Here is a 13,022-nt window from a genome sequence, read left to right as displayed (position 1 = left end):
TCACTGCCCTTGCTGTATGGTGTCTACAGAGTCCAGTTTATAGAGAAAATTCAGCAGTTTTCTGCAGAAGAGTCTCTCTGTGGGGAAACCAGAACACAGAGAGGAAGAAAGCCCAGAACAGCACAGTGCAGTGAGAGTTCCATCTGGAGTTCAGTGGCCATGCTGTGCTCCACCTGCATGCACCTGACTCTGAACTCCTCTGTGAATTCACTCATCTTCTCCAGGATAAGGAACTGACCTGGGATTCCCCATGGACTCTACGAATTCCATTCTGAGCATCCTTGACTGATGAAGGAAGATGGTAGTCTTACTAACTTATCAGTGGTTATTAAAATAAAACAAGCATTTGTTGACCCAATAAACCTTAGATAGTTGGCCAAATCCTTGCTGCTTTGATTGTCACCCAGTGGCAAGGTTTGCTCTCTCAGCACTGCTGAAACGTGTGTCCTTAACCCTCTTTTTTTTTTTTTTTTTGTGCTCCTTCAGGTGGGCTTGAGGAGCCATCTGCAAGGTGGCCAAATGCTCCAGCCTCCAATACCAGCATCCAAGCAGCAAGAAAGGGTAATGTATGTGAGGCCCCACCAGGCCTCTGCGGACCTTTCATTTCATTTTGCTTTCAAACTGTGGCAAAACTTGATAAACAACCTAAATCGAGCACTTTAACCATTTCAAAATGTACTGTCTAGTGGTGTTAGGTACCGACAATGTGGCATCTTGTTCAGACCTTTATCATCACTCCCTGTACCTATCAGTTGGTACCATCACAACCCAAACCCAGCTTTGGGTGCCTTTTCTGAACCCTGGACCTCTGTGTCAGCAGCTAGCTGGCATGTGCATGGCCAAGCAGTGGGCACAGGGAAGTATTCCCTTTGGTGGAAGTGGGGGAGGCTGCATGGGGGGGGGGGGAGATGGGGTATACAAAGCTGCCTTGCTGGGGGAATTGGATATGGAAAGCTGTCTCTCTAGGGGTGGGTGGAAATTGGGTATGGGGCGCTGTCTTGCTGGCAGAAAGGCAGGATCTATTGGTTGGAGACTGCTGGAGAACTCTGCCTTCTGGGTTTGGCTTTTTTCTCTGGTAGTTGGTGTGTAAGTTAAAGGCCTGAGAAGAGGGATGACAAGATTCAAGGAACTGTGTGTGTCAGAGAAAGGAAGGGTCCATGAGGCAAGAAAGGAGAGTAGATCTGGGATAGGGGTGATTGACCATTGTAGACTAGAGTCCTTTGCTGCCCAGGGAGGGATGAAGGAGACAAATGACTGCTTGGCCTCTCTACCTGTGAAGGTTCAGAGGTTCAAGGACCAGCAGTCCTAAGAGCTTCTGGTGGTGTCTGGATATATCCTAATCTTGAAGAAGCGTTTCCTGTTTAGGGAAGAGCTGGAGCTGACTGGAGAGCAAAGGAGTAATTTTTAAATGCTAGAATCCTGTGTTTTAAGAATGCCTCCGTAGGGATGAAATAGAAATCAGTATTTGTTACAATTTGTGATTTTGGTTTAATATCATTTCATTATACATATGTAAATATTTAAGACCTCATATGCATTCACAAAAACATACAAATGGCCTGCTATCACCATGTACTATTCTTTAGCATTGCCCTTTTTCCCTTATTTTGGCTACCTCCCCCAAACCCCTGCAATCACCTTTCTCTTCTTCCCCGATAATGCTATTTCTTCACTTCCCTACACGTTTTTCTGCATTCATTTATCTTGGCATATGAACCCACGAGGATATGTACATACGAACATGCGCATCCGCATGCATAAGTTTTGCCATTATTTTGTAAAACATAGGCTTGAGGCTTGCTTTTCATGCACATTTTAATGCATCCTGCTTTGTCACCGGTTTGTGGGATACTCATCCAATGTAGTTGTGATTAATTTATTCCTATGAGTAGTTGCAAAGTCTTCTTAGTGTTTCTCGAACTGCTCCCTTATTGTTAGCTTTCACTCCACTTCTGGCTTTTTCTGTGAATCATGCTTGCAACAAACATCCTTGAACATATGCCATGATTTTAAAGAATTTTTTCAAACTGTGTGTATTTCTGTGTGTCTCTGTGTGGGTGTGTAACTATGGGTAGGTGCCCTGGGAGAGCAAAAGAGAGTGTTGGATCCTCTGGAGCTAAGAAGAGAGACGACAAGAAAGACTTGGGGGACTACATGTCTCAGAGAAGGAGAGGGTCCATGAGGCAAGACAGCAGATCTGGCGTAGGGGTAAAGGGCTATGTAGACCAGAACTGTGGATGATCGTAAGTGGCCTGGTATGACCTGGGTGGTAGCAACCAAATACACGTCCATTGCAATAGCAGTATTCTTAACTGCTGAACCATCTCTCCAGCCCTACTGAGCATGTTTTTAATAGATGTTGCAATATTGAGTGTCTACAGGAATAACAATCCATGTTTCCATAGTAACTTCTAGGGTTATCCCTTTCCCCAGAGCCTTACTAGTACCAGGTATTTTTAACCAATAAGCAATAACTTATGATGACTTAGTTTGTGTTTCTCTCTGGCTGCTGGCGGCTGTGAGCATCTTTTCCAGTGTTTGCTGGTGATCTGGCTGTGCACGTTGGTATCCACCTCTTCGTATCCTTCCCTTATTTTCTAGTTTTCTATTGGGCTGCTGATCCCCTTCTTCAAGTTTCCTTCTTTTACAGAGAAGCAGACTCTTCACCCTCCCCTGCCCCTGCCCCACCATGCTGCTTGGAGAGCCTGCATTTGTTTTCAGCTAGACATGTTGTGGCTGGGGTCATGAACAGACAGTTCCCCTTAGAATCTCCTCTCTCTCTCTCTCTCTCTCTCTCTCTCTCTCTCTCTCTCTCTCTTTCCCTCCCTCCCTCCCTCCCTCCCTCTCTTTCTTTTTCTCTCTCAAACCTATTGAGTGCAGTGTATTGACCAGTTACTCTTGGGTGTAGGGCTTGCCCTAGGTCATCGTTACACCCTTAAAGAAAACTGACTCCCTCGCAGCAGCTATTAAATGCAAATAACTTCTTGGCTATGAGTGGGACCCTGTGCCCCACCCCACAGTGGGATTTTGTCTTGCCTGAGCTCATGCAAGTCTTATTCGTGCTGTCACAATCACTGTGAGTTCACACATGCTTCTGCTCTGTTGTATCTAGAAAACAGTTTCCTTACAGTCATCCATCTGCCAGGTTCTTCAAACCGTTCTGTTCTCTCTTCTGCAATGACCCCTGAACTTTGTGGTGGGGCTTGAGGGTAGAGGGAATGTGCTATAGACATCCCATTGAGGCCTGAGCACTCAGAAGTCTTTTAGGCTCAGCACACTGACCAGCTGAGTTTCTGTGTTAACTGCCATCTGCTGCAAGAAGTTTCCCTGATTCAGCTTGAGAGGCAGGCTAATCTATGAATAAAGCAATAACTCATTAGGAGTTATCTTAATACTATGGCCTTTAAGCAGAACAATGTTAGCAGATTCTTCCTTAGGTTGTGTTTTCTAACCACGGGTTCTTGGTCCCAATCACAGTGCCAGGTATGGGTTCCTACTCGTGGAGCTGGCCTTAGATCCAAGCAAAAAGTGGCCGGTTACTCCCATAACACTCATGCTGCTGTTGTGTTAGTGGGCATGTCTTGATGGTAATTGTTGTAGCTAACAAGGTTCTTATCTGGCTGAGGAAGACTATGGATTGCTTTTCTCCCCTGGTAACATGCCTGGCACTTCACAGCACCAGGAAAACTAGCCTGTAAGGATGACACTTTCAGGTCAGTACCTTTTTGATTAATCCATGTTCAATGATGCCAGTATATGGTGGCTTTCATGTCTCAGGCTTCAGGAAAACCCAGGGACACTTTATTTGGTTGCAGACAAGCACATGGTGGAAAAGATGGATCACAGAGTGTGGGGAAGCAGCTGGAGAGGGTTTGTCATAACACCGAAATGGCACACGTGCCGTGTTGAATTTTCTCTTCCATATTTATGTGATTTACTGTCACATAAAACCTATCCTTGAACTTAACTTCATACAATGACATTTCTTGATTCTGTGGAGTGACTGGGCTCAGTGCAGTGGCTCTTCCCCTGATGTCAGCTGGGATCACTCACTTGACTGCATTCTGGCAGCTAGCTTGGGCTAGATGGATCAGAGCAGCTTAGTTACTCTCTCTCCTCCCATGGTCCAAGTCTACAGCAAGGTGGCTGGCTTTTCAGAAGGGGGAAAGCATGGGAGAACTGTCCATTTGGGGCCTGGACCAGAACCATAGTAATACTACTTCTGCCACATTTAACTCAAGCCAAATGTCCAAGTTCAAGGAGAGGGGAGTGGATTCCGCCGAGTGTTAACATTGGTATGGGTTCACAGAGACCAGGGCACTTGCTGGTCCATGTGGGGCTATCATTACTTCTTATGTGTTCTCGGCAATAGATAGTATCAGGGTGTTTGTATTTACTAGTTTGGGGGGCATAAAAATCACCCAATCAATTAAGTGATCAGAGTCAGAAACACTTGGGTTTGAATCCCAGCTCAGCCTTTTGGTAGCCATGATGTTGACTTTATCTAACTCTTCATTTGAAGCTTGGACAGAATTAGAAATAGTCATACGAAGTGCAAACATTAAATGTGCTTAACTGTGTTAGCTCAGCTTTCCAGATTTTATTCTGTTTTGGAGACAGGTTCTCAGTGTGTAGTCTAGATTGGCCTCGACCTCAAGATCTTCCCGCCTCGGCCTCCCTGAGTTCTGGGGTCGCAGGTGCAGTCCACCCAGGCCAGCTCCCCTCCACTTCTTTCTACCCCTCCTTCCCCTCTAGGAATGACTTACCAGCACGGAGAATGCATCATCTACCCCTGGACTGAGATCCCACAGCTGTTCCACAGCTGCACAGAGGACAGGAAGGAATAAGCCTCCTGCAGCCCATTAAAATTCTGCCTCTAGTTGGGCGGCATACAGGATCAGCACTGAGCAGATGTTGAGTAGTTTTTTTGTTTCTTTGTTTTGTTTTTTGTTTTTTTTTAAAGCAGGATGAAGATAACACTTTCCCTTTCCTTTCCACTCACCTCTGAAGCCTGCTAGGTCCACAGTGCTGCCCCTTGAATGACCCTGACTTGTCCAAAGAGGTCAATGAATGTCGAGGCTAGGTCCAGCTCTCCACTCTACAGAATAGACAAGCAGGTCTTTAATCCAGGGAAGGAGCAAGACCACAAAGGTAAAGGCAGGTTGTTCAAGCCTGTCCCTTTATTTCTTCCCATTCCATGCCTCTAGGACACTCTTGAATTGGATGCCTGCCTGGGGGGGGGGCACATCTTGTTTTTATTTGAACTGAAGATATGAAATGCCAACCTTAAATTTCTCTTTAATTGCAGCCTTCCCTCTTTCTACAAGCCCAGAATGAGACTGCCTGAACAGAAAGGGAATTTGGAAAGGAATTCTGGGTTAGTTTTAGCAGAGGTTGGTTTCCTGATACTATGTGGCTCCCTTCAGTCCTGAAAGTGGGGATTTCTAGACTGCGCACTCAACATTCCCATAAGGCCTTGCTCAGTGCACCCCTTCCGGGGAGCTGCGAGCTCAGCATACTCTCAGTGAGGGGGATGTAACTGCTGCAGGGGCACACTTGGTTAGCTGAGTAGAGTCCGATATCTAGAACCAGATTCGTGAAAGAACGCGGTCCTTTTCCCTTTAGGGACCAAGCTGCAAAGCCCTTGTTCTGAAATGAAGAGTGGGAGCTGTTTGCACCCAAAACCAAGGATCATTCTGGATTTGTGGAAGACTGCAGGCTGCAAGGTTGTCATTTCATAATCTTCAGTGCAAATAAAAATAAGATGTGCCCTCCCCGCCCCCCAGGCGGGTATCCAGCAGTGTCTTAGAGGGATGGAATGGGAAGAATGAAGGGACAGGCTTGAACAACCTACCTTTACTTCACCTCTGGGATCTCGTTCCTCCCTCGGATTGTCACAAAATGGCAATCCCTATCTGAATCCCTGAGTGTCATTGTCTGTGTGTCCAGCTATAACCACAGAGCCTGACTAACTTCAGGCTCCCATTTCAACTTGTTCTGACTGCAAATTCCTTGAACAGCTCTTCCTAACCACCAGTGATTGGCAGTCTCGGCTTGGTCCCATGTTTGTCCCACAGGCGTGCTTCAGGAAGTAGTCAGGCTCAGAGGGGAAGTTTGTGCAGAAACCTCATGGGGAGTAAATGGCAGCAATTATCATGAGCATTTATCTTAAGTTCACTGCTCCTAAAACTCTTAATCTCTGTCTTTGAGCTTTATCAGTGGTTCCCAAACTCCACTGAGCTTTGGCTTCAACAGGAGCTTTCAGAACTGCAGGTGCCTGGACTCCAGGCCTGTTGGGTCACAGTTTCCGGGCAAGGATAGATAGCTGTAGTTTTTAACAGCTTTCTCAGTATTTTTAGGGTGCACCAAGGGTTGAGAGCTACTGCATAGGATGATTTACAGCTCCCTTTTCAGCAAGGAACTGCTTTTGAGTCTTTGGAGAATGGGCATCAAAATGTGATTCTGGCCATTCTCCGTTGGGGGGAGAGTTTACTTCTGTTGTATGAGTGGCCACTTGTCTAATGTGAAAATCGCAGCTCTTTCCTTGAGAAGTTGGATCAGTCGTGTTTCTGTTTATGTCATGGCTGTACCTTCAGCTGGAAATGAAATACTGAATAGTAATGGCCGCTTCACTCTTTCGGAGGGGAATTTAAATGGCCTGTATCCCCCCCCATTCCAACCCCAGTGTGTTAAATCCTTTCAGATACCCCTGAGCTCCTCTTGAAATGCAGAGCTCTTGGCCATAGTAAATAATTACATCCTCCTATTTGGACTCTGGTTCCAGATAGTAGTAATCCAAGAAAATCCAATAATGACAGTTGCATTAAGATCCAGGCTAAGCAGAACATCTGTTTAGACATATTTTTAATCGGCAAATGCTTCCTGTGTTGAGGCCTCGGCAAATTAAATTTCTCACTGGACCGAAGGGGAAGCTGTCATTCAATAAGCCATCTCTGGAAATTACACCCCGGTCTGTTTCCAGGTGCACTTAAGATTTTCCCATGCTGACTTGGCCACATGAAACCGGCCCGTTCAATGCTCGATCACGTGTCCACATAGCACAGCTTGTCCAGACAACATGGGATGTCTTGGTGCTTGTCCCTCGAATGGAGAAGTATTTTTGCCATTCTCCAAAGGAGAATTGGCAGCAGAGGAAAATTAAGAGACTTGTTGAAAACCATATGGGATATGAATAACAGACTTCCACTTGCTACATCTCTGCCTCTGATTACTTAAGACAGGATGAGTCTCAGGATGTGAACATTAAGGGCTTCGCTGCTGCCAACCTTTTGGAGAGGTTTCCGCCACAGAACTGTTTGGACTATTGGGTTGTTTATTTTTAGAATGGCTTGTCTATTTGTTAATTCATTCATTCAAAATACAAAAATATTGAATGCTGCCACCCTGGAGGCACTGTGCAGGCATCAAGAACAGAACAACAAAGAAGCCAGCCACAGTTCTTGCCCTCATGGGTCTTCCAGTCAGCTAGACCATTTGAAATCTTGAAACAGTTAATTCTGTGTCTGGATAGCAAAATACAGTAAGCTTAGGGGCAGTGTAAACAGGCTGGGTAATGTGTGAGAGAACAATGGACCTGAGCCTGATAGGGGGATGAGGTGCTCCCCACACCAGTGGGGTTCAGCCAGGCAGTAGATGGGTCCACGGTTCCACATCCAGGTCTTTCCATTCTAAAGCAAACAAAAACAAACTAGGTTCCAGGTATAGTGACACATGCCTGTAATCCCGCCTCGCAGGAGGCAGAGGCAGGCGAATTTCCCCAAGTTCAAGGTATATAGAGGATGGTATATAGAGGAAGGCCCTGTCTTTAAAAAAAAAAAAAAAAATTGTTATGTGAAATTTCTGAATTTTTTAAGAGTTGGCTTCCAAAGTGATATTAAAAAAAAAAAAGAAAAGAAAAGGAAAAGAAAAAGAAAAACATTATGTGCCAAAAGTGTCCAGGCCAAATAAAACACATCTGTGGGTTGGGCCCATCCCAAGACTGCAAGTGTACAACTTCTGTTCTAGAAATTTGAGCAGTAAAACAGTTTCAGGCTTAAAATGTATTCTATAGTGACTTTCTAGGTGCAGAAATAGGGCCAGGGAGCTTCTAGGAAGTCATACTGAAGTCTGTGGGTGCGCTCCTCTGTCCACCATGGGTGAAGCACAGCATCACGTTCAAAGGGAAGGCAGGCGAGTGGGCTGATGGGAAGTAGCAGGGGTTTCTCCAGAAGGCTTAGGAGGTGAAGAGGCTCACAGTGAAACTGGGCTAGGACTTAGGGGTCAGAGCCGCCGTATTAACATCAATGGAATACCAGTACGGGCTCATGTCTTCATGCCATGTAAGGCAGTCAGTGGCAAATGAGCTCCCACAAAAAAAAAAAAAAAAAAAACAACAACAACAAAAAAAGAGGTCCTCAGAGGGCTCAGATCTTAGGGTGTAACCTTGTTGTCTGTCCCAGGCTCAGACGGGAGCAGAAACTTCTTCTGCATCTTCAGGCTTCCTGTATGGGAACCCCACAATTCAGAGACTGATGTGAAAAGTTCAGCTGAGACCCATAGAATTCAAGAGTCCTGAAAAAAATACAAAGCAAGTTTACAGCCAGGATCCACAATGTATAGCACCCTTGTAGGAAGGCCCCAAATCTGTTACATATGGCCAACACTAAATGGTTCAGTAGGGTTTTTAATGTGTATGTATAAACCAACAGTAATTCTAGGAAAAGCAGTCAAGAATTTGAGAGATATTCCAGAAAACATGGGAGGAGTTGGAGGGAAACAGGGAGGAGCAGAGACCATGTAAATAGAGTAGTCATGTATTAAATTCCCAGAAAATTTTAAATTAAAAAAATGTCTAGAAACATCCCTGAAATGTTAGAAACACAGGAAGTTAATCAATGAAGGAAAAGTCAGAAGACAACAAAGTGGAGAAATCACTCCAAGAATATGGCAATCAGAAGGAATTTTAATAAGTATGACTAAACTGAGGAACAAGCCAAAGGAGGAATGTAAAACAGAGGGTAACAGAAAGATATTGTTGAGAAGAAATGTTTGAAGATTTTCTGACTAGGTCTTTAGTAGGTTGCTACATCCACTGAAGTGAAGATAAGTGGTGTGCTGAACACAGCTGAAGAGAGACTAAGTGAAGTAGAAAATAGATGCCAGGAAGTCATGTAAGTTTAATCACTCAGAGAAAGACACAAAATGTGAACACACACACACACACACACACACACACACAAAGGTATAGAACGATCATGTCTAATTGGCAATCAATAGGAATTTTAGAAAGTCAGAGAAACTGGAGTGGGGACCAAACGAACTCACAGTGAATTACACTTAGGCAAAAAAAAAAATACTGTCAACTTAGAATTCTAAAATGTCCCAGGTAAACTTTTTCTTAAGGAGGGGGGATAAAAGTATTTATAGATAAAGACTGAGAAATTTTATTATCCTCATGAAAGAACAATCAAAGTCATTGAAGAAAGTGATTCCAGGCCAGTGAAGGCATAGGTGCCGATGAATAGGAAGTGGGTGAACTGGAAGGCACCTGCCTTGCAAACATACAAAACAGTGCTAATAGAGGCTACTGGGAATTTTAAAGCGCTTGACCAGCAACACGAAAACTAGTCTGGAGCTGTTTTAAGAGTCTCATTTCTCAGAATGAAACCTGAGACTCTGGTTTCTTCAGACGGATCTTCTAGTCCACTAACTCTTTATTTTCCATTCAGTTGTGCATGACTATTAAAACCAAAAACCAAGGTTCATGAACAGAAAAGAGAGTTAAGGGAAATAAAAAGTAAGTATAGAAAGTTTTCTTTCTTTCTTTTTAAAAAATAGTTCTTCAAGACAGGGTTTCTCTATGTAGACTGAACTCTCTTTGTGTTCTCTTTGTGCCTCTGAACTCACAGAGATCCCCCTGCCTCTACCTCCCTGAGTGCTGGGATCACAGGCATGCACCGCGATGCCCTGTGCAAGTTTTCTTAATCTAACTAAAAGCAAGAAAAAGACTGAAAGTAAGACAAAAAGGAAAATGTAAGTGAGAGGAGGACATGAGCTCGGGCATGTTAATGACAGGAAAAGGAGCTAGACGCTTGGTATTGAGAAGATCACACTCCCATGCAGCAATCATCTGTGAAACAGGAATGGCTCTGGGATGGAGAGATGTCAGTGTTGAGTGCTTCCTCGCTCTCACAGAGGACCCTCCAGTTTCCTTTCCTAGCACCCGTGTCTGGTGACTCAAAGCTGCTTGTAAATGTTCTTCAGGAAACCCAGTGTCCTCTCTGGTCTCCGTTGGCACCCACACGTACACGTGGCAAGAATTCTCTTTCCTCAATCTCTCTCCTATAGACATAAATAAAAATAAACTTCGAAAATATGAGTAGAGATGGCTCAGTGGGTGAGGCATCCAGAAAATCTGGATTTCACTTCCGAATCTTATTCAACTCTAGTAGGTTGTCCTCTGACCTTCACCCACATGCCATGGCCTTTGTCCCCACACACATACATTCACGCACACCCACAGAATAAACAAACAAAACATAAGAGAAGAAAACTTAATAATATGAAAGATTCTTCTATTTTTAGCTTGCTGATATACTGACATACCCATACGGTCAAATGTTAAACAGGCCTTGAAACTCAAAACAAGTCATCCTTGGTGTGTGTGAGGTTGTTTCTTTGCTGGCGAGGACATTAGATGGTGCAGTTGCTCTGGCAAACAGCCTTGTCATCCCTAAAAAGATTAAACAGAGCCGCTTGATCCAGAGCGCACACCCAGCGCGCATGCTCAGCAGAGTGGAAAACCTATGCTCACGGAAGCAAACATCTACGTGAGCGTTTGTAGTGGTACGATTTCTAATAACTCCCAAAGCGGAGGTGACTCAGATGTCTCACCAAGGAATTTGTAAGCCGAATGTGGTCTGCCGCTGTGGTGGAATCCTGCTTAGCCACAGAATAGGGGAAGAGCTCATTCACGCTAAACGTGTGGATGAACCTGGAAAGCAAGCCAAGCGAAAGGAGCAGAGGCTGCTGTGGTCTGAGCTCCGTCACACCGAGTGACCAGAACAGGCACGGAAACCCAGCAGATCACGGGGTAGCAAGTAACCGGAAGTGACTGTCAGCAGGGGCGGGGTTTCCTTTTGCGGTGATGACAAACTCATACAAGTGGACAGTGGTGATGGCTGCACACTTGGTATGTATACCAACGCCCACGGAATCGTACGCTATGAAAGTCAATGCCATGGTTGTGGGTTATATCTCATTTTTTTATATTAAAAAAAAAGAAACAAAAAAAATGAAGAGTGAAGGAAGTAACTAAGTAAATGAAATCAAGGAAAGTAAAAAAGTGAATTTTCAGTAGCTGGTTTTTAGGAGGTGGAGAGTGTAAAAACTGCAGAGGAGCTCTCCAAGTAAGAGTAAGGAGGAGCTGTAAGCAAGCATGCTGGGTGGCCTTGTGGAGGTCCAGAGCGTGATTCAGCCAGGGAATCCAATCCGAACATTCTTCTCTGCTTATCCCTACTATTTTTGAGGGTCTTTTTTGGACTCAGAACCTTTTCATTTAACATTAAAAAATGAATTATGTACGTGTGTGGAGGTGGAGTGGGTGGGTGGGGTGCCTGTGAGTGTAGTGGCCAAAGAGGGTAGAAGAGGTGTTTGTTCCCTGAAGCTGTCGATCTTAGCCAACTCACCTAAAACCCAGCTATTTAGCACTACCTCTCAGAGTCTCAAAAACCTTTGTGGGTGAAATGTTCCCTTTGAACCCAGCTGTCCCCTCCCCTTGCACCAGTCCACCATCAATACAATCCTAAGCTTTGGCATAACTTAGAAGACCCTGTGGGCAAAGGAACTGACCCTCTGACTGTCTTGCAGATGACAAGGACAACACCACATTTCTGCCCGGCCCTGGGACCTCACACACCACAGCAAAGACCTTCTCTGCTCGGGTCAGAAGAGCCACAACCTCAAGGACAGAGCGGATATGGCCTGGAGGGGTCATTCCTTATGTCATTGGAGGGAACTTTACTGGTCAGTAGCCCTAGATGTGACGGCTTTGGAGCTGGTGTTTGGGTTCTCAGGCTCCAGAGATTCCTTCTAGAAGGGACTCGGTGGGAATGAGTGGTTGCTAGGACCACAGCAGTCCCACCAGCTAAGGTGCCCTTGTGCCTGTGTAGCCTGACACCAGGCTTCTGCTGGGGCTGTTCTGAAGGCTTGGTGGAGAGAGTGGGGACTCAGCAGGTCAGCCTTAAATGGCTGTCAGGGCCTAAGCAGTGAGCAAGAGGAAGACAAGAGTGGAGCTGTCCATGGTGGCTTCCCACCTCTGCCTGGATGAGCAGCGTGGACCCCGTGGTCCCTTTGCTCGGAGCAGTGCTCCATGGTAACCAGAGGCCACACGTAAGTATCACAGGATGTGGCATGACTACCTCATCTGTATCCCGGCCCCATCCTTGACAAACCATTTAACACCTCTGCCTGCAGTTTCCTATTCTATAAAGAGGGCTGGTGATAGAATTAAATGAGTTAGCAAAGACAGGAGCTTAAGAACTGTGCTCGAAGATTCATGGTATTATCGTTGGACTGTGTAAATCACCTAGACTGAGGCTGGGACTGCTGTCCCTGCCCTCCTGCCCTCCCTGCAGAGCCCTGCCTCCTTCTCCTCTTTTCTCCGTACCCCGAGCCTCACTAGCCACCTTCCTGTTCCAGGTTCTTCGAATCTCCCGCTCCACAGGACACTTGAACTGCCCTTCTCTCCCCAGGGACACCCCCCAGATTTCTGCCAGGCTGCCTTCTGATCTAGTGATATAGTCACAGCCAATGTCCCCATTTCCTCGCCACCCCCAACAGCCGTGCCATGCCCCAGCTTCCCCTGTAACCTTAACAACACTCACCATGATCCAAAGTTTCTTCACTTGTGTTTGGATTTGCTTATCTTTGCCTAAGCTCTGTGGGAGCCGAGGTAACCCCTCCTTTTTATTCCTACACGTCCAGCACCTACCACAGTGCCTGCTACAGAGGGGAGGCTCTCC

The 13,022-nt window shown here is 45.6% G+C and overlaps 1 protein-coding gene across 1 annotated transcript in view; it reads left to right on the top strand.

Annotated features, from left to right (window-relative positions):
* Nucleotides 1-13,022, top strand: part of Tll2 (tolloid like 2) — a 106,145-nt gene that overhangs the window by 46,251 nt on the left and 46,872 nt on the right. Inside the window, exons 3-4 of the mRNA XM_021633070.2 lie at nucleotides 487-561; nucleotides 11,869-12,024. Of these exons, the coding sequence (XP_021488745.1) occupies nucleotides 487-561; nucleotides 11,869-12,024 (231 nt within the window). The remainder of the gene's footprint in view (nucleotides 1-486; nucleotides 562-11,868; nucleotides 12,025-13,022) is intronic.

Source organism: Meriones unguiculatus, chromosome 1 (genome assembly GCF_030254825.1).
Source record: "Meriones unguiculatus strain TT.TT164.6M chromosome 1, Bangor_MerUng_6.1, whole genome shotgun sequence".
Classification (NCBI taxonomy): Eukaryota; Metazoa; Chordata; class Mammalia; order Rodentia; family Muridae; genus Meriones; species Meriones unguiculatus.
This window is presented reverse-complemented; position numbering and strand designations above follow the sequence as displayed.